Source organism: Amblyomma maculatum, chromosome 1, assembly GCF_055883805.1.
Source record: "Amblyomma maculatum isolate TAMU_Amacu chromosome 1, ASM5588380v1, whole genome shotgun sequence".
NCBI classification, from domain to species: domain Eukaryota; kingdom Metazoa; phylum Arthropoda; class Arachnida; order Ixodida; family Ixodidae; genus Amblyomma; species Amblyomma maculatum.
The window spans coordinates 77,641,438-77,664,781 of record NC_139344.1 but is presented as its reverse complement, the minus strand read 5'-3'; the positions used below and the strand labels follow the sequence as shown (position 1 = coordinate 77,664,781).

Here is a 23,344-nt window from a genome sequence, read left to right as displayed (position 1 = left end):
TTTATGCGATTTGCGCTCGATTCAGTTCTATCACTATTCGATTCTCGAGCGAAGCCGCAAAGTTCGCTTTTCATTCGGCAGCGGAACTCACTAATAATAATCAAATTTTTAGAAAATGTATTATTCGCACACCATTAGTGGCCTCTCACTGACGTCCTTCAGCGTTACGTTGGCTAATATTGCGTGCTATTACAGCTTAATTTCTCATTTTGCAGCGACCTCAGCGAGGCTCCTCTGTCCCACGCTGATGTGTCGCTCTGTGGTAATGCTATCCGGGGACTGTATTCCAAAGCAATTCTCTCCAAGATGCGTTCACATGCTTCTAGGTCGGTGTTGAGCTACTCTTTTGATGCCAGAGCCGAGGAAAGCCATTGCTTGCTAGCTACCACGCCTGATATCACAGGCGGCAGCAGCCAATGATGAATACAGCGAACCAGGAAATGAATCTTTACAAAACATTGCTTCAGTTGAGCCAGAGGTGCGCGCCATCGAACATGTACCTGGCTATAGGTCATGTGATCCTAGTGCATCTGGCCTATATTGGCCTAGCAGTTAGGCATACGTCGGCTCAACTTTCGGACCGGCGGGTGAACATGTAAACTGTAGAACGCTCCGTGTGTTACCATGTAGTGCTGGGCGCGGCACTAGGCTCTCTTCTTGGAGGGAGGGTTCGCGACAGCTACTACTCTCATTTATCTGTGATTTAGAACCTTCAAAATGGATTTGCGGCACTGCTCGAAAGCCTCCGTACTAACGATCGATCGGTTAAAGGCCCTCGCTTTAGCAATACTTCTGGAAGAGCTTTTTTGTTATACATCGCCCTTGACAGCCACAACCTATTCACGTGTCTAGGTTATCGTCTCACAGGCCACCGCAGTTACGTGGCCCGCGATGCCGGCTAATCGCAAATTGCGATCTCCGTTCGAACCACCGCGGACGGCTTGCATTCCTCTCCACCACTGATCTAATTCATTCGTCTTCTACCCTCACGTTTGTCCTGCGCAAATCCGTTGGTTACACTGTCTTGTGCTCATACTGGCCACACGACGTCGAAATGCGACGGCGAGAATGAGGAACAAGTTTAGCGATCGTCCCGGGCTAGCGCGCCCGCGCACTTCTTTCGTCCCGAAGGCGACAGATGGCGCCCGCTTATAGCATCGCGCCCTCGCGCGCGGATGTTTCAGCAAAACACACCGGAGCGCCGGCCCGAGTCGGTCCACTCCGCCCCGAGAGTTCTTAGAGCGAGGTGTCCGCAAAAAGTTTGTCCCGAGACCACTCCCTCTCCGGCTGGAAACAAACCCCTTTTATATCCGGCCGATTCTCTTTCGCTCGCACTGCCTCTAATTCCATCACGTTCCATTCCGCGTTTAAATGAGCCGCATTACTTTCGACCGCGTTTCGTAAACTTTTACCGCGCACGAAGTAATGCCGGCAGCGGCTGCGAAGCGCACATCGACGCGTTGATGTTGACTCAGCGTGTCAAGCTTAACTGAACTAGAAAACCTTCGCGGGTGTTCGGTGACTGCTCCTCCGTGTGACAGGACGCGAACGTCGGTAGCTAACCCACGTGACAAACTTGACACGCGTCGTCTGCGCTCGTTGGTGCTCCTGTTCAAACTGCACGAAGAGGCTGGCATCGTTGCTTAGCGCACTTTGAGAGTGCGGAGTGAATGAAACCCTCCAGTCTGGGACAGGCGACAGGTGAAGAAGCCACGCACGTCGGACTGACCTTGTGAAGACTAACGCGGGCTACGCGTGTGTGTGTGTGCTGGCCGGGTGGCTGCCCATGCCGGGCTCCGAGTTGATGGAGGCCAACTGCTCGCTAGACCTGTGGGAAGAGCCGATGGACGTTTTCAACTTCAGCAACACCTCGTTCCTAGATCTAGACGAACTGGACTCGACGTTCACGTGGAAAGAGTACCTCAAGATGAGCGTCTACCTGGTAACCATCGTTGCCGCGCTAGTTGGCAACTTCGCCGTCATCGTGACCGTAGTGACCAACCGAGTGATGCGCACCACCATCAACTACTATCTGCTCAACCTCGCAGTGGCCGACACCCTCATATGCATATTCTGCATGTGGGTGCACTTCGTCAACAGCCTGTCCACGTTCTACGTGCTCGGCTCCTTCATGTGCCGCTTCGAGGGATTCGCCAAGAGTGAGTCTCTCTATCTCTGTTGCTCCTTGTCGCAGTGTTTAGTGTACGAATACTTTAGGTAGGAATTTTCGCCGGACGCCGTAAGAGGTACCAATGAATGCGCAAAAAAAAAAAAGAAAATACTTGAAGTGATTTTCGGCACTTTCGGGATGAGTTTTGCTCCGTTACGTGGATGCGGCGCGTAAGCTTTCAGTCAGCGCTCGTCTTGTGTTTCTTTGCTCTGGTGCTTGTCTTTTGCGCTGTTTTTCCACCCAATACGTTCCACCAACTCGCCCGTTTGGCTATAAGGTTAAAGCTTTCAGTGCACGTGATCGTGGCAGGAATGTTTAGAGAAACCAATGTAGGTGGAACTTTATCAGTATGATAAAAACATAAAAGCGAAAGAAGAGGAGTTGATGAGTGACACTTTGATGAATTGCTGAGTCACACTTTGTACGCCGTCCAGCACCGCTTGCGTTTCACGGAAGAGGGGTAAAAGTGTCAGCGTGAACTGGCACCCGTGTAAACGGCCCTGTCAGCAGCAGTGGCCGGGCCGTCTGCACGAACGACGTTCTCTCAAAAATTAAATGCCAGAGGAAAAAAAAAAAAAAACAATCACATACATTTCTGCGCACAAGACGTCAAGAGAGCAACGTTTGACAGTTTCATATTGACAGAAACAAAAATCGGAAGTTCTTTTTGGTCTATCGAGAAATCGGTTTTATTTTATTGAGCTGATTTTCACAGCACGTCGGTTTTGCGCGGTTGCGTCTACAGGAATGGTCAGCCGCATCAAGACGCTTGGTATCACTGACAAACCCTAACGCGATACAGCAAGACTTCTACGCTGTGTGTGGCGTTCGTGAATCACTCTGGTTTTCACGCCAGTTACTGTCGCGCTAATAACGATTTTAGCCGGCGAAGTGTAACAGCTGCGGAGGTTTCGGCTGTGCAATACTGACAAGCTTTTTTTTTTTTTTTCGCTTTGGGGCAGCACAGAAATAAAGGGTCGTTCAGGAAAAAAAAAATGCAGGTGATGTTGCTTGTCGGGATTTTAATGACTGGCCTGTGCATCTTTCGTCGACTATTCCTTCTGGTCGTCGATCATGCTTCAGATAACTGCGTAGCGCTGTCACGTAAAAGAAAGCGTTGCCGAATGCGGTCCTGCAAAGTACAGCTGCGCGGGCATCTGGCATCCAGGCCTCGTCTTCTCATGACTGTACCTTTGCTGCCAATAAGGCGGACGGATTTATGGATTACAACACCAATGAGATAAAACTTTGAGTCGAAGCAGGGCCGTTCACTTTACCATTGCGCGGCTTCATTTTGGCGGAAGGTAGGAGCGTATTTTAGATTAATTCTGTGCCTTATCGGACGTTGTCGTAGTTAATGCCGGCGGCATATTCATACACGTAACAAATAACGCGACAATTCAGAAAAGAATTTGCCTTTGCTGAATGATAACTGTGCGGGGAATTTTCGCACGATATACAAATTGCGAAAGTTGAGGCGGGGAATGAATGGTGTGACCACGATCGCAGGACCAAACAGTAGGCTCCCCATCATTCAACGCAAAGTAAAAAAAGGGGCAAAAAAAAAAAAGCTTAATCACGAAAAGTGCAAATTTCTTGATCTTCTACCCGTCGCGTGACTAGGTCTCTATCTCGAGGCGAACCATAGTCGTGCGGAGAGACAGGTAGCTCACCGTTTGCGCCACAGGGTATTGATGCTTCCGTGCGCATACCGAGAAACACAACGACCTCAAATTGCCGCGTAAATATTTTGTGATAAACATGAGGGCAGCAAGGTAGAACTATAAAATAAATATGGGCCAGGCGAACGATATGAACGGTTGGCAGTCGTAAACTGTTTTATAGGCTTCGCGGGCAAACTGGAGCGCATAACGATACAATAAGCTTATAATAAGAGGCATGCGAGGACAAAGAGGCGGCGTAAATAAATCAATCGCACTAGACCGCGGCATAGACCTGAATCCCAGGTACAGGATGTTTACGCTTCCTGGATGACGTGGCCAATAAAGCGGAAAGTCGATCCGGATTCTCGTAGCGATAAGTTCATGAGCGATGTTTAAAAAAAAAAAACAAAAAAAAAACGAATGTGATGGTGACTTGGGAGACAACTTCCTTTGCGAAGTGGTCGCAGTATCTCCTGTAAATAATTACAAGCCCCGCTGTGTACTTATGTACCCATGTGAGATAGCTATGTCTAGATATGAAAGTGAGACTCGCACTGAAAGATGCGTGAAAATTCGTACGAAAGTATTTCTCGCGTGCATTTCCGCAGATATATAAAAAGGGGGGAAAAAGTAGCGGTTCAGGTTCAGAGGTTTCAAGATAGCGTTTCCTTTTTTGTTATTTATCTCCTATCGCGCTCAGTATTAACTGCATCGAACAAGATAGGATAGGAACTCAGTTCTCGCAGAAATACCATTAATACTAGAAGTTTACGCGTTTAGCCGTCGATGCAAATAACAAAGTACACTGAAGTTAGTTTTACATGAGTTCGTTGTTCAGTGGAAAGGAGCACTGATTTACTATGAAGTGGAAACCCTAGCTGGTTCACCCCGGACACCTTGCAAAGTACATTCTTAAGTGCGATAACGAGTTTCTTTGCCGGTTCAGAAAGGCTTACCTTTCGATGTGTGTGAAACCCGCGAAGGAAGTGGAGAAAAGGAAGTAGCAGAAAAGTACGACTCCCCAACGCTTCTTGCGTTATCTCATCATTATTATTATTTTTTGCTGCAAACTTAAAAGTGCGCAAAGCGAGTTGCTTTTCATGATACATTTGGTCTCAAACGAAGACAAATGTCTCGTGCTTCAGACATAGCGCGCGAAGAGGGAAAGCATGGCGAAGTTCCAAGCTACCGCGCTCTGTGGTGCAAAAGCACCTGGGCTTATTTTAACCTGTTCCATGCGAAATGCCGTGGAGGCTCTGAGATCGTCTCAAGTCATAGGTGCGCCGTTATGTGCGCGTTTGAGGTCATGTGTGAGGAGCATTACAGTCTGACGCGTGGTCTTCAGAGTCGCTTTACAACTTGGGAAGAATGGCTTTCGATGTAATAATCAATCAATTAATCAATCAGTTTTTATTTAATGTGCGCAGAAACAACCACATGGTCTTTGTGATGCAGCGCAAATAAGAAAAAAGCATAATAATAATAATAATAATAATAATAATAATAATAATAATAATAATAATAATAATAATAATAATAATAATAATAATAATAATAATAATGTTTATTGACACTTTGTAGGTGATACAATATGATTCAGGCCCGTCAAAGCCAACAAGAGGCTTCGGGGGCTGGGCCCGCCAGTTACGGCCAAGACTACAAAAAAGGCAATACGATATAGCAACGCTTCTCGTTACACCCAAGCGATAGCAAGAAAAAGAAAAGTGGAAAACACAGGTTAACAGCATGATTATTGAGAAATTCAACACTAAACCTTGAGTAGACGTAAAAAAAAATGAAATAACCAATATTTTTAAGCATAACTTCACTCTAACTAAAGAATACAAAATATCGACAGAGGACTTTCAGATGCACCTTTAGGTCACGCATAGAAGTTACAGCAAACATTCCATCCGGTAACTCCGTGGTACATATTAACGAAATGTTTTCCTTAACTTCCGCTTAGGAGTATTATAATTAAAAAGTATGAATTCCAAAAATGCCAGTGAACAACTGCCGGCACAAAAAGAACGTGAAATGACGGAAGAACTATAGGAACTGGAAGACGTCCGTGCCGTATGGCATGTGACAACTGTACGCAATGCTCTTCAACATGTTTTTTTTAATATACTATCAATACGGCAATGCCAGCGTGAAGGGCATGGCCCAAATGTAGTTATGCCGTATCTGAGAACACTGTACGCGATTCCATGAATTATATTTTTTTGCACTGAAATCGGTGCCAAAGACTTCATATTGAAGAGTAACCATGTAACTTTCCATAGCTTAGCACACAGATATGCCAAGTGGTTATGCCAAGATAAGCTGCTGTCAAAAACAACACCGAGATATTTGATCGAGTTAACATGTTCTATTGGCTTGCAACAACAGGGGAGGGAATCATGATCATGCAAGAGTAGATGTCTATCTATAAGTAGTGTCTTTAAAGGATTTCTGAAACGTATCATTTTGGTTTTGTTTATGTTCAACGAGATTCCATTGTCGGAAAACCATTTCATGACATAATTAATGTTTTCCTGCAACACATTCACTGCCTTCTCGTAGTTTATATGCTTCGTGAGCAGAACTGTGTCGTCCGCGTATTGAAAAATCAAGCACTTGGATGTTACTGAGCTCAGATCATTTGCAAATATATTAAAGAGTAATGGAGATAGAATGAATCCCTGTGGTACACCAGTTTTCACAGGAAGCTTTCCACTGTGCTCCATTTGGCTGTTAATTCTAAACACTTGTAAATTTCCGCATTAGGAATTCTTTAGAATAGCATAGGACCTCGAAAGCCCAGAAGGTACAGTTTTTCTAATAAAACAGTATCAATAGCCGTATCAAAGGCATTCTTAACAACTAGAAAAAGAGCAAAGCTAAACGTGTTTTCATCGAAAGCAGCGTACAACTCATCAACAAATTCTTCAAGCAGTAAAGTAGCAGCTCTTCACTTAACGAACCCGTACTGACGGTTTGAAATGACATGGAATTTGTCTAAGAAGGAACTTATATATTCAAATAAGAATTTCACTAGTATTTGTGATATAATCGGCAGGATAGAAATCGGTCTGTAGTTCTCGATAGCGTTCTTTTGTCCTAATCATTATTATTATCATTTGTCAATGGCAGGCCTGCTTCTGGATTTTTGTATTCTTTTTGCGCAATAATAATAATAATAATAATAATAATAATAATAATAATAATAATAATAATAATAATAATAATAATAATAATAATAATAATAATAATAATAATAATAATAATAATAATAATAATAATAATAATAATAATAATAATCAATCTTTATTTAATGTGCGCAGGAACAAACATGTGGTCTTCGTGCTGCAGCACAAATAAAAAAAATAAACAAAAATGAAAATGCACAAACATGTTTACACACACAGAGAGAACAGAAAAGAAGAAATAAATAACACATGAAACGAAACTGAGACGAAAAGTATCACGGAAAGAAAGCAATCAATGAGTAGCATCACTTATATACACAGTGAAAGAATTTTTGAGCACATCAGGAAAGAAAAAAAAAAAAACTGTAGACAGAAGAGAAAAAAACAACAACAAATAACTGACATTGATTATAGTAATATAGAAATATACATAAAATAAACAACCATTCCAGGCGCAACAAGTGCATGGTACTTAAAACACAGGCTAGAAATACAAAATAATACAATAAAGAAATACAATTGAACACGGGACAGTAAGATTCGAATATAAAGTTTGAAGTTGAAATATAATAAGAAACGGATAAAAAGCAATTCAAGATACAGACAGCATTGAACATGAGAAAAAGCAAAAAGTGAAGTAAATACAATATTAAGGCTGGAAAGTGGGAGTTATATGTAATAAAGTACTATTTAGAATACAACGCTACGAACATCCAACGTAAATGAACAGAGCGAGTTTTGGAAGATGTCAAGGTGAGGACAAAAAGAGTTAACCACTGCATCCTGTCCAGAGGGGAGTGGGAATGAAGAGGAGAAACTTGAAATGGTCTGAATTCCCTCATGCTCTTTCGCTGAACGCGTAGTAGGATGTACTCTAAGAGCTGAGGGCACATAATGTGGCCATGAAGGAGTTTGTACAGAAATATGATATCAAGTCTGATACGACGGCAGTGAAGAGAAGGAAGATTCAGTTGGGCGCTCCTGGTGGAGTGAGAGGGAGAAGTTGCGCAAGGAAAGCGATAATGAAATATCCGTAAAAATTTTTTTTGTACTCTGTAAACCTTGTCCAAGTTCGATTTGCAAGTGCCATTCCAAACAACCGACGTTTACTCCAAGAGCGGTAAGCATATGGACAGGTACAGTTTTAGGAACGGAAGTGGAGTACGGAACTCTCTCGAAAGTCTGCAAACGAATCCAAGTGTGCGCATTGCCCGCTGAGCAATGCGTTTTGTGTGAGAGAAGAAGCTGGGGGGGGGGGGGAGGGTACTGTCAAAAAGTACACCAAGGTCATTAATTTCATCAACCCTGTCCAACAGCACAGAATTCACAGAATAATGGTAGAGAAAGCTATGTGTTTACGAGTAAAGGACACAACCCTAGTTTTGGAAGAATTGAGGGTAAGTCGATTCTTCGCACACCAATCAGAAAAAGCAGATATGTCCGATTGCAACAACAAGCAATCTTGAAGAGAATTTATTACCTTGAATATTTTTATATCATCAGCATAAAGAAGAAACGAGGAGTCCTTTATCGCCAAGGAAACATCATTAATAAAAACGGAGAAGAGAAGCGGGCCTAGTACTGAACCTTGAGGAACTCCACTCGTTGCAGAGTAAACGAAAGTAGTCTGTCCATTGACACTGACAAAACAGAAGCGATCAAGGAGATAGTTGCGTAGGAGGGCTACGAGTGAGACTTCAACGCCAGAGAGTAGAAGTTTTTCAAGAAGTAGTGAGTGAGTAACAACGTCGAAAGCTTTGCTCATATCACAGTACACAGTGTCAACCTGACCCCTCTGAAGGACTGCTGCAGAGGCATACGTCATAAACGTGACTAGGTTGGTAGAAGTAGAGCAACCCGACATGAAGCCATGTTGATTCGGTACTATGATATGTTTGAGATGGAAGGAAAGTACGTTGTGCAAAGCTAATTCGAAAAGCTTAGAGGTTGCACATAGAAGAGAAATCGGACGATAATTGGAAACATAGATTTGTTTCCAGACTTGAAGACAGGAAAGACGCGTGCCATTTTCCACACGCGAGGAAAGGCAGCATTTTTTAAACAGTTAATAAATATGGCAGTCAGTACTGGTACAAAGATATAACTGAAGGCTTTTATTATGGCCGCTGGAATGCCATCAGGTCCAGGAGACAAAGATGGTCTCAGACGCTTAAGACTCTCAGTTATCAACTCCTTGTCAAAGAGAACAGAATTAGATAGTGCACCAGATGGGAGGCAAACGGAATCACAATGTGGATGTTTGTAAACGGAGGAAAAATGTTGGGCAAAACTGTCGGCAACATCCCGAATTTCCAAACCCTGAGAGTCAACTAAGCTGATACTTAAATCTGATTTGATGGAACGCTTGCGAACGTAACGCCAGAACTGACTAGGACGATTTGAGGCACTCCTCTCTAAAGACTCAAGATAGGAGTCGTAGTCCTGCTTGTATAAGCGTTTGCAAAGAGAACGCACGCGGCGAAACTCATCTGTCCAATTGTGAAACCCAGGGCGTTTCGCTTTACGAAAGGCCCGTTCCTTGAGTTTTACCGCCGTTATTAGTTCCCTTGAAAACCAGGAAAGGAACTTCCTACGCGTAAGAGTATGCAAAGGTATGTACCGACGCATACCATCAAGAACTATTTCTGTAAAGCGACTGATTTGTCCGTCAGAATCATTAATGCCATTTAAAAGGGACCAGTCGACGGAAGAGAAGAAATTGAAAAGACCGACATAATCACCACGTGCATACGCGAAACGGGGCGAATTCCTCACCCGATCTGAATTAGTAGAAGATGAGGCAGAGACAGCAGTAGTAACTAGAAGTGGAGGGTGAAATTTGTCACAGCGAGTCAGCGGTATGTCTGAACTCGAGACTCGAACACTTTCAAAATTCGATAGACAGATGTCAAGAATATTACCACAGCAGTTTTCAATGAAATTGTGTTGCTGCAAAGAGTTAAAGGCTATAAAATCAAGTAGAGCGTTACACTTACTTAATATGTAATGATTGCTGTGAGAAGAAATAAATGAGTTGCACTTGATACTAGGAGTATTAAAATCGCCTGAAATAGGAAGTTTGTGTTTGCTATGACGGGTTATAACATGTTCGATTGAGAGCAGAACATCATCATAGGCTGGAGGAGGAAGATTCGGAGGAATATAGAAAGCTGCAAGTAAAAGTTTTTCATGTCGATTTGAATGTAAGCTCAAGCCACACACATTCTTCAACAGTTTCTAGATTGGAACGTCGAACACACTTCACAAAACTGTCAATAGCAATGGGCACTCCAACTCCTCTTTGTTTGGGTCCTGTTTCAGGGCGGTCGCTACGAAAAACAGAGTGATTATTTGGAAAGAAATCATTGGAAGGAATATCACTTGACAGCCAGGTTTCGGTAACCACAACAGCGCTATAACAACAGGACAAAACGCTAGAAAAAAATTCGGATCCCTTATTCCGAAGACCTCGGGCGTTTTTATAATAGATGTCCAAATTAAGGGCCACTGCAATTTTGCGTCAGTTCTGAGGGATGAAGCATATCGTCGTAAAGCTTCCCACGAAAGTCCTTGTATATGCAACCCATCGGCCACATCGAAGGCTCAACAAGCTTACTGTAGGATTCTTCATCAACTTCAATATGGAAGGACGAGTAGGAGTCGTACCTTGTTTTCAGCTGCCGGCAGGAAATGGGGGTAATATTCACTGATTTTAGATGGTTGGTAAGGTCTACCGATGTTGTATCGGGACTAAGTTTAGAGACGAAAATAGTCTTCGGACGCTTCCTTTGGTAAATGGTAACATTCAGGACAGATGAGCTCGATGCGCCAGTGATGGCTCGACTTCGGTGCTTCTTCATCGCACTGGGGGAGTTCACCGCACGGGGAGGAGCAGAGGAAGAAGATGAACAGGTAATATCGCCAGGAGTCATCCCTCGATGAAGAGCGGCGGAGTAGTCCACAGACGGCTGCTCTTCACGGGTAGGATTGCCCACGGAGACGACGAGAGGACGCTCGACGAGAGGACGCTCCCACTGCGAAGCAGCGCACCGCACAAGCTCCTGGCATAGGCCGCGAACATCGGCACATAGAGAGGCAATGACCTCGGCTTGTTGTACGAAAGCCCGCGAGTTCTCTCCACGAAGGCGCTCGTTCTCATCCCGTAGCTGGGCAACCTCTTCGCTCAGAAAAGAGATTCCCTCAAGCGCGTCGAGGAGGAGAGCCCGTAGCGAGGCAAACTCACCGTCATGTTCGCCGGTCGCGGTTGAATGGGGAAAACCGGTCGGGTGGCTGGGTAGGAGCGGGGCGACGGGAGAAAGGAACGTATACCTGCCGGCGCACCACCATCGCTAAGCCTAACACCGCCAGACGACGACGACGCACACAAATTGCACACGAATGGCCGAGAGCTGGACTTCAGGAGTTGCAGCTCATCATCCGCCCAAGCGACGCACTTCGTGTGAACACGTTTCGCACAGTCGGCACAGCATAAAAACTGCTGCTTGCCAAAAAACGGGCGAGAGCACAGTGCACATGCGTCCTTACTGGGCGCCATCTTGGAAAAAAAGAAAGAAAAAAAAATAATAATCAGCTCTTAGAGTACATCCTACTGCGCGTTCTGTCCGGCGTTCAATTGTATTTCTTTATTTTATTTCCCTGCATTTCTAGCCTGTGTTTTAGGTACCACACATTTGTGCGTCTGGAATGGTTGTTTATATTATGTATATTTCTATATTACTATAGTCAATGACAGTTATTTGTTCTTTTTCTCTCTCTATCGTTTTTTTTTTTTCGTGATGTTCTCGACAATTTTCACACCGTGTCTACAAGACATGCTACTCACTGATTTCATTCTCTCCGTGACTCTTTTTGTTTCAATTTCATTTCATGTGTTATTTGTTTCTTCTTTTGTGTTCTATCTGTGTGTGTAAAACATGTGTGTGCATTTTTTTATTTGTGCTGTAGCACGAAGACCGTATAGTTGTTCCTGCCCACATTAAATATTGATTCATTGATTGATTATTATTATTATTATTATTATCATTATTGTTTTCTGCACATAGAAAATACAAACATCAAAGAGAGTACCTGTCAAAGCCACCAATGGCTTGACGGCTAGGCTCGGCAAAATCAAAAGCACGAGTATGTAATACTGAACATCGACATAGAGAAAGGCGATATAAGAGAGCAACAGTTAGGGAAACTAATACAAACAAAGGGCAAATGAGAGAGTAAAAATCAATACCAAATTGGTAACGTGGGCCTATTACAGAAATGATGACGAATACATTTTACCGTGTTACACAGAGCCAAGTAGGTTTTTTAATGCTTTTTTTGTTCATGTTACTAGAATGCCTCGTCTGGTAAGTCATACAAATTTTCGGCACATAAACACAGAACACTAACATTACTTTGAAGGCTTCGTGAGGAGGGGTGCCGTGTAAGATATTTAAAGTCACTAAACCAGAAATGTCATAGCAGCACAGTTTACAATGAGACCAGAAACATATAAGGCCAGCTGCAAAGATGTTAGGATCTGTAACTGACGGAGTGTTGTAGGCTATATTTTGAGGTCATGCACTGAGAGGGATGGCAATGGTAACTGTGTAGACAAATTGGCACGTCTATTACTATGAATTTTCAAGAAGATATGAAGCAAACAATTTGGGTTTTTGAGGCGGTTACCTTTAACTGTTATCGGCGAACCAAGTCATTGTATTGTCAGCATTATTTTCTACTTTATGATGGCCACATCGTAAAAAGATGAATTTAGAGCAAAACGGTGTCATCAGCGTAAGGAAATACTAAACATTTTGAAATTACCTGAGCGGTGTTGTTGATAAGTACATTAAAGACTAGAGTTGATAGTATAGAACCCTGAGTCACACCGGCCTTCAGTGCAAGTTCAGCCCTTGAATTCATACCATTTCGTCGCGACCACTTCTGATCGTTCGGCGAGATACTAGTTAAGGCTATCGTAAAATGGATCAGCTAAAACAGCTGTATTAGACTTTTTCTCATAGAATATCTTGTTGAACTGTTTATAATGTTTTATATATGTCTAAAAACAAAACACATAAGATGGTTGTGATAACTGATCTCGAGCCGGGCATCCTGAAGAGTGAAGTTCAATGGGCCTTAGCCAGCCTTGCTAAGAACAAAGCTAGCGGAATTTATAGCATTCCAGCTGAGTTGCTTCAAAACCTCAACCATGACGCTGTGAACATTCTGCATACATTATGTCAGAAGATTTGGACAACCCTGCAGTGGCCACAGGATTGGAGGAGGTCAGTTTACATCCCCATTCCAAAGAAAGGCAGTGCCAAGGATTGTTCCAACTACCGCACGATCGCGCTTATTTCGCATGCTAGCAAGGTGATGTTGAAAATCCTCCAAGGTAGGCTGTAGCAGTATGTGGATCGGGAGCTTCCGGACTTGCAAGCTGGGTTTCGCAAGGGCAGAGGAACTAGAGACCAAATTGCCAACCTTCGCTGGATCATGGAAAAAGCAAGAGAGTTCCAGAAACCCATCTACTTCTGCTTTATTGATCATGCGAAAGCGTTTGACTGCGTAGATCACAGCAGATTGTGGCAAGCTCTCCAAGAGATGGGAGTTCCAATTCACCTCATCTGTCTCCTCAGGAACCTGTATGAAGGGCAAGAGGCCACAGTCAGAACTGGGCATGGTCTTACTGATTGGTTTCCGATTGAGAAAGGAGTGAGGCAAGGCTGCATACTGTCGCCCTGCCTATTTAACCTATATGCAGAGTGCATCATGAGGAAGGCCGGTCTGGACGAGTCTTCAGCTGGAGTGAAGATTGCTGGAAAACGTATCAACAACCTTAGATATGCGGATGATACCACTTTAATGGCAGAAAGTGAAGCGGAACTCAAGAGACTTTTGATGCGCGTACAAGAAGAGAGTGAGAAGTTTGGGCTTAAACTGAACATTAAAAAGACAAAGATCATGGCGTCTTGCCCTATCAAGTCCTGGAGCATCAAGGGACAAGAAGTGGAAGCTGTGACAGATTTTCTCTTCTTGGGCTCCAAGATTACCTCGGAAGGAGACTGCAGCCATGAAATTAGGAGACGCCTGCTTCTGGGAAAGAGAGCAATGGTTAGCCTTGACGGCCTAGTAAAGAGCAGAGACATTAGTCTGCCAACCAAGATCCGTATAACTCGTGCTATGGTCTTTCCAGTTGTGATGTATGGATGCGAGAGTTGGACTGTGAAAAAGGCTGACCGCCGAAGAATTGACGCGTTTGAATTATGGTGCTGGCGAAGACTCTTGAGAGTTCCTTGGACTGCCAGAAGATCAAATCAGTTAATATTGTCGACCATAAACCCTGACTGCTCATTGGAGGGTCAAATTCTAAAGTTAAAGCTCAGCTACTTTGGTCATCTGATGAGAAGAGAGGAGTTGCTGGAGAAAGATTTGATGTTGGGAAAGGTTGAGGGTTGCCGGAGAAGGGGTAGGCAGCGAACGCGATGGTTAGATGGCATCCTCGAGGCACTGCAGATGAAGTTATGTGATGTTAGGAAGATAGTGAGAGACCGGAAAGCGTGGCGTGACATGGTCAATAGGGTCACGAAGAGTCGGACACGACTGAACGACTGAACTGAAAAACAAAACATGTGACGTCAAAATAATTTTGACAAAAAGATAAAAGAATTCATTAAAGAACTCTTCTAGAAGGGCTGCTGTACCACGACCGGTAACGAAATCGAAATGTCGAGCAGACAAGATGGAACATTTTTCTGCAAGCAATGACATGACCTTCAAGTGAATTTTTTTTATTACTAATATGAGAAAGCATGGGCAGTATTGGTATGACTCAATAGTTTACCATGCTTTCTTTTCATCTTTTGAAAATAGGCTTAATGAAATCATTTTAAGGCTACATCTTTAAGGTATAAGAAAGGCGTTTAACTTAAGGAGCAAAATATCGAATATGGCTGGAAATTTTCCTTTTGGTAGACGAGCTGATAAACCATCAATATAAGGAAGCTTATTGCGCTTAAAGGTGAACATTATTTGATCAAGTTCTTTTTCTGAAATAAGAGGTCGAAAAGCAGATGCTGGAAGATTATTTGGGCTTGTAGTGAACTGTCTGACATAATAATAGTCTTATAAACTCTGGGTAAACGAGCTGGCTTAAGGTCTCCGCAAGTAAATTTGCATACTACTAAGGCGAGGAAGAGCACGAACGCAAGCGCCGAGTAAATATATTAATTTTAAGGCCGTGCAATTAGTCTGCTTGAGCTTGAACAAAAGCTTCCCTGAGGGACAGCCCACTTCAAATACCAATAGCTGTGGCTAATGGAGGGCTTATTCTGTCCACGCGTCCAACCCATTTGAGGAGAGGCGGTAGCTGTCTCCGCTCTTGAGGAGACGAATAACGTCGTGATTCCTTCGGACAAATGGTTCCAGTGATTTATTCGTTTTCCTTTTTTTCCTTCTTTCTTTTTATTTGCCGCAACACCATCCGGACGTAATGGAATTTTTGAACGCCGAAAGGGAATGAAAAAGCAGCTTACGAGCGGGTGCAGAGGATTGTTGAAATGTGTGAAGCGAAGCTGCGAAACTCGCACGGCCGTCACGACACAAAAGGAACCAACACGGGTCGAGCATATTCACGGGGTTTGAAACTAGACCTGAGTTTTGTCGTAGGAAAGGCTGCAACTAAAGAAAATAGGGGGAGGGTGAGGCTACTAGAAACGGAGGAAAACCAAAAAATATAGGGCACAAGGCGTGGGTTTCGTCGTATTCGAAGAGCGTGGCAGAGTTCATACGCTTGACAAAAGCGACGATCATTTCTATGACGACTGCGCAAAGGTTCCGCAGCTGCCGCTGTCATACTTTTTGCCGCACCGTCTGGGTCTAGGATCTGCGTTATAGATTTTTTTTCTTTTCGTGGTTGTTACGGTCCCATAATACATGAATTCAAGAGCATACTACTTGCTCTTGCAATTCGGTATGTTTATCGAAGGAAAAAAAAAATCAATTTCGTAGCTAGTAATTTTAGTTATAGAATTCATTATTTTTATATTGTACAAAAATCTCAGTGCATTGTTCAGCTAGATGTGCAGCCGGCAAGAAAAGTTTGCTGGTTGCACGTATTGGGGACGAACTTCCTCACGGCCTGTCCTGTCATCTGGACTTAATGCCAGCGGTAGAGCATCCACGTCCACTGTTATTTTCAGACATTTTAAACTTGTCTTGTGTGGCGGCGTCGAAATAAATAATTAGCCCAATGTGAAATGAACACAGTGGACACGTACTGTACAACGCGTTTTACCCTGCCGTGTCCTACGCACCATAAAAAAAAATGCAGGAAGTAAAAGTAAGCAAATTTTCAATTTAAGCTCTCAGAGCTACTTGAATTTCTAACATAATTGCAGAAATCGTCTTTCGCAATGTAATTATAACAATTGTATCAGCTGCGAGAGATGCAACAAATGTGCCGAGAGATGTATTCATGCACCACCAGTAATGCTAGCCGCCTTAATTTTCCATGGTTGTAATTGTTGCACCAGCATGTGAAGGAACAGTTTTGAATTTGGTTTTCGATTTATTGCATACGCCTGCACAATGATGACGTTTTTATCGTTCTCCGACATTCAGAAATTCTCAAAATTAGTCAAATTTGAATCTTTTAGTAGCTTCGATTTCCTCTTAGTAAATCTGTGTTTTTTAATATATACCGTGGCATTCAAAGAACCATTAGTGATGAAATCTTGTTACTTCATAACTTTTATCCTATATCTTAAATGACTGAACAGCAAAAACAAATCCATACAACAGCAACATATGTTCGCATGCCAAACGGGCATTACATCAAGTGTTAGCGTGCATTTTATGCTAGTGTATGTTGCACGGTAACGAAGAAAAAAAAAAGTCAATGTTACGTGTTAGCTCCATCACTTTCTCAGCTGCAAGATGTGTTCTCAGGCGCGAAATTTCGGAGTTCTATGGCGTTAATATAAGACGCAGGCACCCATTTATTTTTGTGCCATTGTGTAGCTATTGTTCATGTGAGAGGATCTTGTTGGTGCCTCCGAAAGCTCGTGATGCAACCGTGGGTAATAAAAGAGTGCAGCAAAGAATGGCTCTGGATAGCAGGCGCCACGAGACAAAGAGTAATTGCTTAATTTACGTACCGCTAATTTGCTAGTTCGATACTGCGACGTAATGAAGAGGGCAACTTTGTTCTGAATGGCTTCCATGCTATAGATATTAATAATGCTCAACCCTGGTAGTAGTTAGAGATTAATATGGCATATTGTTGTGTAGGGTGGAGGCTCGTGAGATCTAAGTTTTGTTTTTTTTTTTTTGTTTCGCACGTGGAGATGCAGTTCATAAATTACGCCTCAAGTAAACTAATTAAAGTGACTTGTCAGAGAAAAAGGGCTTTACGTGTGTTATCCATGCTCGCGCCGACGCATGATGCACTCCACTTTTTTGTTGAGAGGTGAGGGAACGAAGTTACCCGCGCAGGAATTACGAAGAGTGCGTCTGCGAGTAAATGGCGTTGATTTCGGTGAGTGTAGGTTAAGAACCTTGCGCCACTTTTCGTACTAGATACCGATGACGGCCGGGTCGTAATGTATGGCATGGCGTATGGCCAAGTATGGGGTTTAAAGCTCTAAATTGACAGGCGGGCTACGGTTTGACTTGGTTCATAGGGTACGACATCCCAAAGCGACGCAGGCTATGAGGGACGCCGTAGTAGAGGGCTGCGGAAATTTCGACCACTTGAGGTTCTTTTAACGGGCACTGACATCACAGAGTAAATGGGTGCCTCCATCGAAAAGCTGCCGCACTGGCCGGGATTGAACCTGCATCCTTGGGTACAGCAGTCGAGCTTTCTGACCACTGAGCCAGCACGGTGGGTGTCGTGGGTTATGAGGAACGTCGTAGTGATCTACCGTGGAGTGAGACCAGCCGGAGTTCTTCAGCGTGTGTTGCCACTGTACAGAATAAAGGCGTTTGTGTTTCGCCTCCATTGAAATATGGCCGCAGCGGCTCAATCTCGTGACTTTGCAAACTGCAGCCGGATGCTAGCGTTATAAATATAAAACGGGCTATGCACAGCTCAGTAGTTTGCGAAACGCGCAGGTTTTATTTTAATGTTAATCGGTTATCGTTATTACAACTTCAGGATAAAAAAAAAAATCGCGGAAGCCATGGTTTTTCTGGGACAACGAAGTTGCACTAGTGAGGGACGAGTAACTACTATTATCGATTACGGAGTGCGCGTACTTAACCAAACTGCTCCCAGATAAAGAGAAAAGATATTAACGCGATAAAGTTAAAGGCCCCATTGAATTTCAGGTCTGGTTCTTTCGGGCCGGTGAGGTTGAGCGACGATGAAAGTTGGATCTTGCTACCTCGGCCTAGCCGAAAATAATGCGCCAAGCCATAGCTCAGAACATTCGACTGAACCCGCGGACTCAGTTTTATAGCATCGGGTTCCACCTAACACTCGAATCGTAGCCAATTGCAGCAAGCCTCAGCATGATTTTGACTTTAATAGTACTAATAACTATTTCCCAAGACATGCGTGCAAGCAAAAAGAGCAACTAAACAGTAAAAACTGTGAGGATCCCACATTCCCCTTGCCGGCATGACGAGGCGAACGCCCTCCCCTTGTCGGCCTCCTTCCCTCGAGAGGGGCGGGGGTGAGAGGGACTAGCGTTGCGCGCCGGGCGTGACCTCGTTCCCCCTCCCCTCTCATCTTATGGAGAGTTTGCCTACAATTACGTTACTTTCTAATGCGAAATTTGAGCGCAGCTCATCAGCTTTTTTACCTTTTCGATAAACTGAGGCAAATATTTCGAACACGACATGTATGTACAATTACAGACTTCTTTATTTTTCACACATATTCCTTCAAGAAACACTCCACTAGCAGTTCTTGACTGTCATGAAGGAAGCTTTGTGGCGGAGAAATGAAAAGAGAAATTAAGTTATGGGGAGGTTGCGGGAGGCAGCGCGCGGGCCCATAGGAACGTTTCGCGGCGAAGAGAGCAGATATACTGACAGATGCCGCTGACGACGCTAGCGAGTCAAGACAAAGTGGCTCTGCGTTTCGGCTTAGGATACACGCACTGTGATCCGCTGATAGTGAGCCGGCGCTTCGGCAACCGGAGAACACCGTCGACACCACGCAGGCCTCGTTCCCTTCTAGTCCCGCATGTGCTGGGGCCCAGATGAAGAAACGTGTGTCCGGTGTTGTGCCAGGCCGGCTGAAGCCCTCGGGCATTTGGGCCGGCCAAGCTTCACCGCGTCACCGGGCTGTGTGGCGCCGCCGTGTCGCGGGATAGACTTTGTTCTTCTCCCCCTGCGTTTGCGGTTTCGGAAGGAACGCGACCTCGGCAAGCGGGAGAGAAGAAACCAGCGTGGCTGCTCCAGTGTGCGCAGGCCTGTATGCGCGGCCGACTATCGGACGCTTGTTACCATCGGCTTCGAGATGGGTCCCGGAACCTGTGGCTCCATTCCTGCGATCGTGGGACCTGTAGCTGCATCTGGACGGCCTGCTGCCTGACAGTGATATGTGACTGTGTGGGCGGGTCCAGACGAGAGGAAGAGGCGAGAGTGTTTTCGGACGAGGGTGTTGCGAAGCGACTGGGAGATTGCCCGAGAAGCTCTCAACGGAGGCAGACTGCCGTCCTACTCTCCGAGTTCTTTGTTTATACCGTATATAGCTGTATAAAGCTCTTTTTCCTTTGTTCCTCCTAATTCCGTCTCCTATCGTCAACTTGACTGCTGTTCCCACTCCGACACCACGCTACCCGTGAATCCCAATAACTGGATGGCAGCTAGCGATGGACAACTCAGTCACCGGCTCCAAAGGACCTCGGCAGCAATGGGACTGACGGCCACTGGCTACTTCAACAGAGTAGTGCCTGAGATTCACCTCGCATTTCGCCAGACCTCTCTAGCAAAAGAAATTCTTAGGAGGAATGGTGATATTTGGGGGGAAATGAGTTTCAGGGGATTTTGAGTTTGTTGTATTTTCGCCAAAGTGCATAGGTGGTTTGACAACACAGGGTGTAAAACCAGGATGGAGAAGTTCAAGGTACAGGAACTTCTCGAGATTTGCGATGAGTTGGGAATTTCGCTGGGTCCTGCAAAACGGAAGAAAGACATTTTGGAGGTTATGAGTCGGGAGGCAGTGACGATTAAGGTGGCCGGAGAGGCTAAGGGAACAATTGTAGAACGAAGAGTGAAAAAGGAACAGGAAAAGCAAGAGCTCCGTGGGGAGCAGAAAAGACAACAGCAGCGCGAGGCACAGGAAAAACGGGAGGCCCGAGAGCATGCTCTAAAAATGGAACTAGAAAACGCTTCAAGCCGTACGGACACGGCGCGTTCCAGCCCTGTATCCTTGGCCGGAGAACAGGTGAGACACACACTGAAGGATTCTGTCCCAATGTACAGAATAGGAGATGATATTGCACTTTTCCTTGTAAATTTCGAGCGTGCATGTGGAAAGTCGCATATCGACAAAAGTGCTTGGGCAGAGAAGTTACTTCCTTTCCTTCCCGGCGAGGCGGCGGAAGTGGTGGCGCGTCTGTCAGACAGTGACTGCGACGACTACGAGATAGTAAAAAGTGCACTGTTGCGAAAATACCGGCTGTCGGCGGAAGCATTTCGACAGCGATTCCTCCAGGGAAAAAAAAAGCGGAGAGTCCCACACTGACTTCGCGTATACACTCCAAGCCAACTTAAAGGAGTGGCGTAAGAGTGCGGAAGTGTACAACAATCACGACAATGTGCTGGAGTGTATCGCTTTGGAGCAGTACTACAGCGTAATCCCAGAGGATTTGAGGCTGTGGTTGCTGGACAGGCTCACGGAAACAAGCCTGGACAAAGCAGCGCAGCTCGCTGAGGAGTACTACATTCGTAGAAATCTTCAGAGCGAGGTAACTTGCGGTGACAGATCAGAAAAAGGGGAATTTTCTTCGGAAAAGGTCCCGAACCGAAAATCGCCGCCACCACGGAATGATTACCGAAAAGATGATTCGGGATCGAAGCCAGCAGGTAACGGAAATAAGGCAGAGTCACCAAAGACTGCCGAGCCGCGGGATCCAAAGGACGGTGTAACTCGCGTGTTCGAAAAGCGACGACCCATTGTCTGCTATAACTGCAACAGAGAGGGTCACATCTCCAACTGCAAGCAACGGAAAATTGTTAACGCTAGCATACGAGAGACGGATGAAAACATGAAATTGTTAGAACCGTACATGCAGGAAATATGTATCAATGGGAAGAAAACTAGGGCACTTCGGGACTCAGCGGCAGCCATGGACGTTGCTCACCCTTCGTGTGTTTTCTCCACTGACTACACAGGCGAATGCGCCTGGATCAGGCAAGTCGCGGAGGACCAAAGCGTATGTTTACCATTAGCGCAGGTAACTCTAGAAGGAGCCTTCGGTAAACTGGAAACGGAAGCAGCAGTGAGCGCCAATTTGCCTGCACATGTGCCGTACCTGTTCTCAAATAAGTCAGAGCAGCTACTTAGAGAAAAAGGTCTCTCCTTCGCTGAAGATCTGGCTTGCATGGCATTTACGCGCTCCCGAGCACGAGAGCTTTCGCAAAAACTTCAGGCTGCTCAAGCGAATGAGCAAGCACAGTATCTTTTCCTCGATCAGACAGATCCGTCTTCCGTGACCGTACCACCGAACCCTGAAAACAGGGAACCAGCTATAGCTCCCGAGATTCAACCAACAGCCGTAAACCAGGATAATGGGGAGCCGCAGAATAACATGGATGGCGCAATATTAGCTCATTTCTCAGCTTGTTGGGAGGAATTGACTAAAGTGGACCGGGAGACGCTCACTGCAGAGCAGAACTAACTTCTGAGCGAGGCCGTGAGAGAGAAAATCGCCAGAAAAAACATCTGCTTTTACGCAAAATCAGGCCTCAAGTACCGGAGGTACTGTGATGCCAAGGGGCGCTCATACGAGCAGCTGCTAGTGCCAGAGAAATACCGGCGAAAGCTTGTCGAGCTCGCACACGGAAATACATGGGCAGGTCACCTGGGCATAAAGAAAACAAAGGCTAGACTAGCGCTCGAATACTACTGGCCCGGCTGCTGGAAGGAGGTCGAAAACTTTGTCAGATTCTGCGACACGTGCCAGCGGGTTGGCAAGTCTATGGACAAATGGAAAACACCAATGAATCTTGTCCCCATCATCACAGAGCCCTTAGGGCGCCTCGTGATAAACATTGTAGGCCCGCTGCCGCAATCTAACACTGGCTGTCGCTACATTCTGACCGCGCTTTGCGCAGCCACCAAATTTATGGAGGCCATTCCTTTGAGACAGCTGAGCTCTACAAGCGTTGTAGATGCGCTTTTGTCAATCTTTTCTCGCGTCGGGTTTCCAGCAGAGATACAGAGTGATAACGGGAATGTATTTACAAGCTGTCTGACAACAACGTTCTTTGAACGATTCGGGATAAAGATAATACGCAGTTCCATTCACCCCCCGCAGTCGAACCCAGTCGAGCGCATGCACTCGGTGCTCAAGCGTATACTTAGAGCTCTCTGCTTTGAGCACACGGAGGATTGGAAAGGCTACATTCTGGTGGCACTCTTCGCCATGAGATCAGTCCCGCACGAGAGCACGGGATTGAGCCCCACCGAGCTCGTCTACGGCCGAGACTTGATGACCCCTTTGAAAATGCTGAGAGAGTCGTGGGAGGGTTATGGAGAAGACTCCAGTGTAGTACAGTATGTCTCAAACCTGTTGGAAAGACTCGGGAAAACAAAGAAACTCGTAGAAGAAAGCGTCAGCGCAGCCCAGTTGCAGCCGAATACGTATCATGATAAATCGGCATGAAAACGCACCTTCTAGGTTGGCGACAAGGTGATGTTGCTACGCGCAGCAAAAAGGAATAAACTTGAGGTACAATGGGAAGGGCCCGCCGAGGTGGTGTCGAAGCTTTCGGACACTAACTGCGAGGTAAAATTGAGGAAAAAGCACAATCGGATCATGCACAGTAATCTGATGAAGCCGTATGTGCAGCGACAGGCACTAGTGAACGTGGCCCTAAACTTGCCAAAGGAGGAGTCTCTAGACATTCCCTGCTTTTTTTCCCGAGAAGGAACACGCTGCGTGTGAGTTACTTGATCGGATAGACAAAGAGCCGCGTTTGAGTCAGCGTCAGCGAGAGGACATGAAGAACCTTGTTCGAGACATTGAGGGCGTGTTTTCCAACCGTCCCGGTAAAACGGCGCTGATCGAACACGACCTCCAGCTGTCCAGAGAACAACCGATCAGGAGTAAGCCGTATCGTGTCTCACCTAGACAAAA

The 23,344-nt window shown here is 45.2% G+C and overlaps 1 protein-coding gene across 1 annotated transcript in view; it reads left to right on the top strand.

The window, feature by feature from the left end:
* The first annotated feature begins 1,301 nt into the window (after positions 1–1,301).
* The window catches only part of LOC146202854 (QRFP-like peptide receptor), an 800,647-nt gene continuing 778,604 nt past the window's right edge, over positions 1,302–23,344 (top strand). Inside the window, exon 1 of the mRNA XM_084585188.1 lies at positions 1,302–2,159. Coding sequence (XP_084441314.1) covers positions 1,787–2,159 — 373 coding nt within the window. The 5' untranslated portion in view covers positions 1,302–1,786. The remainder of the gene's footprint in view (positions 2,160–23,344) is intronic.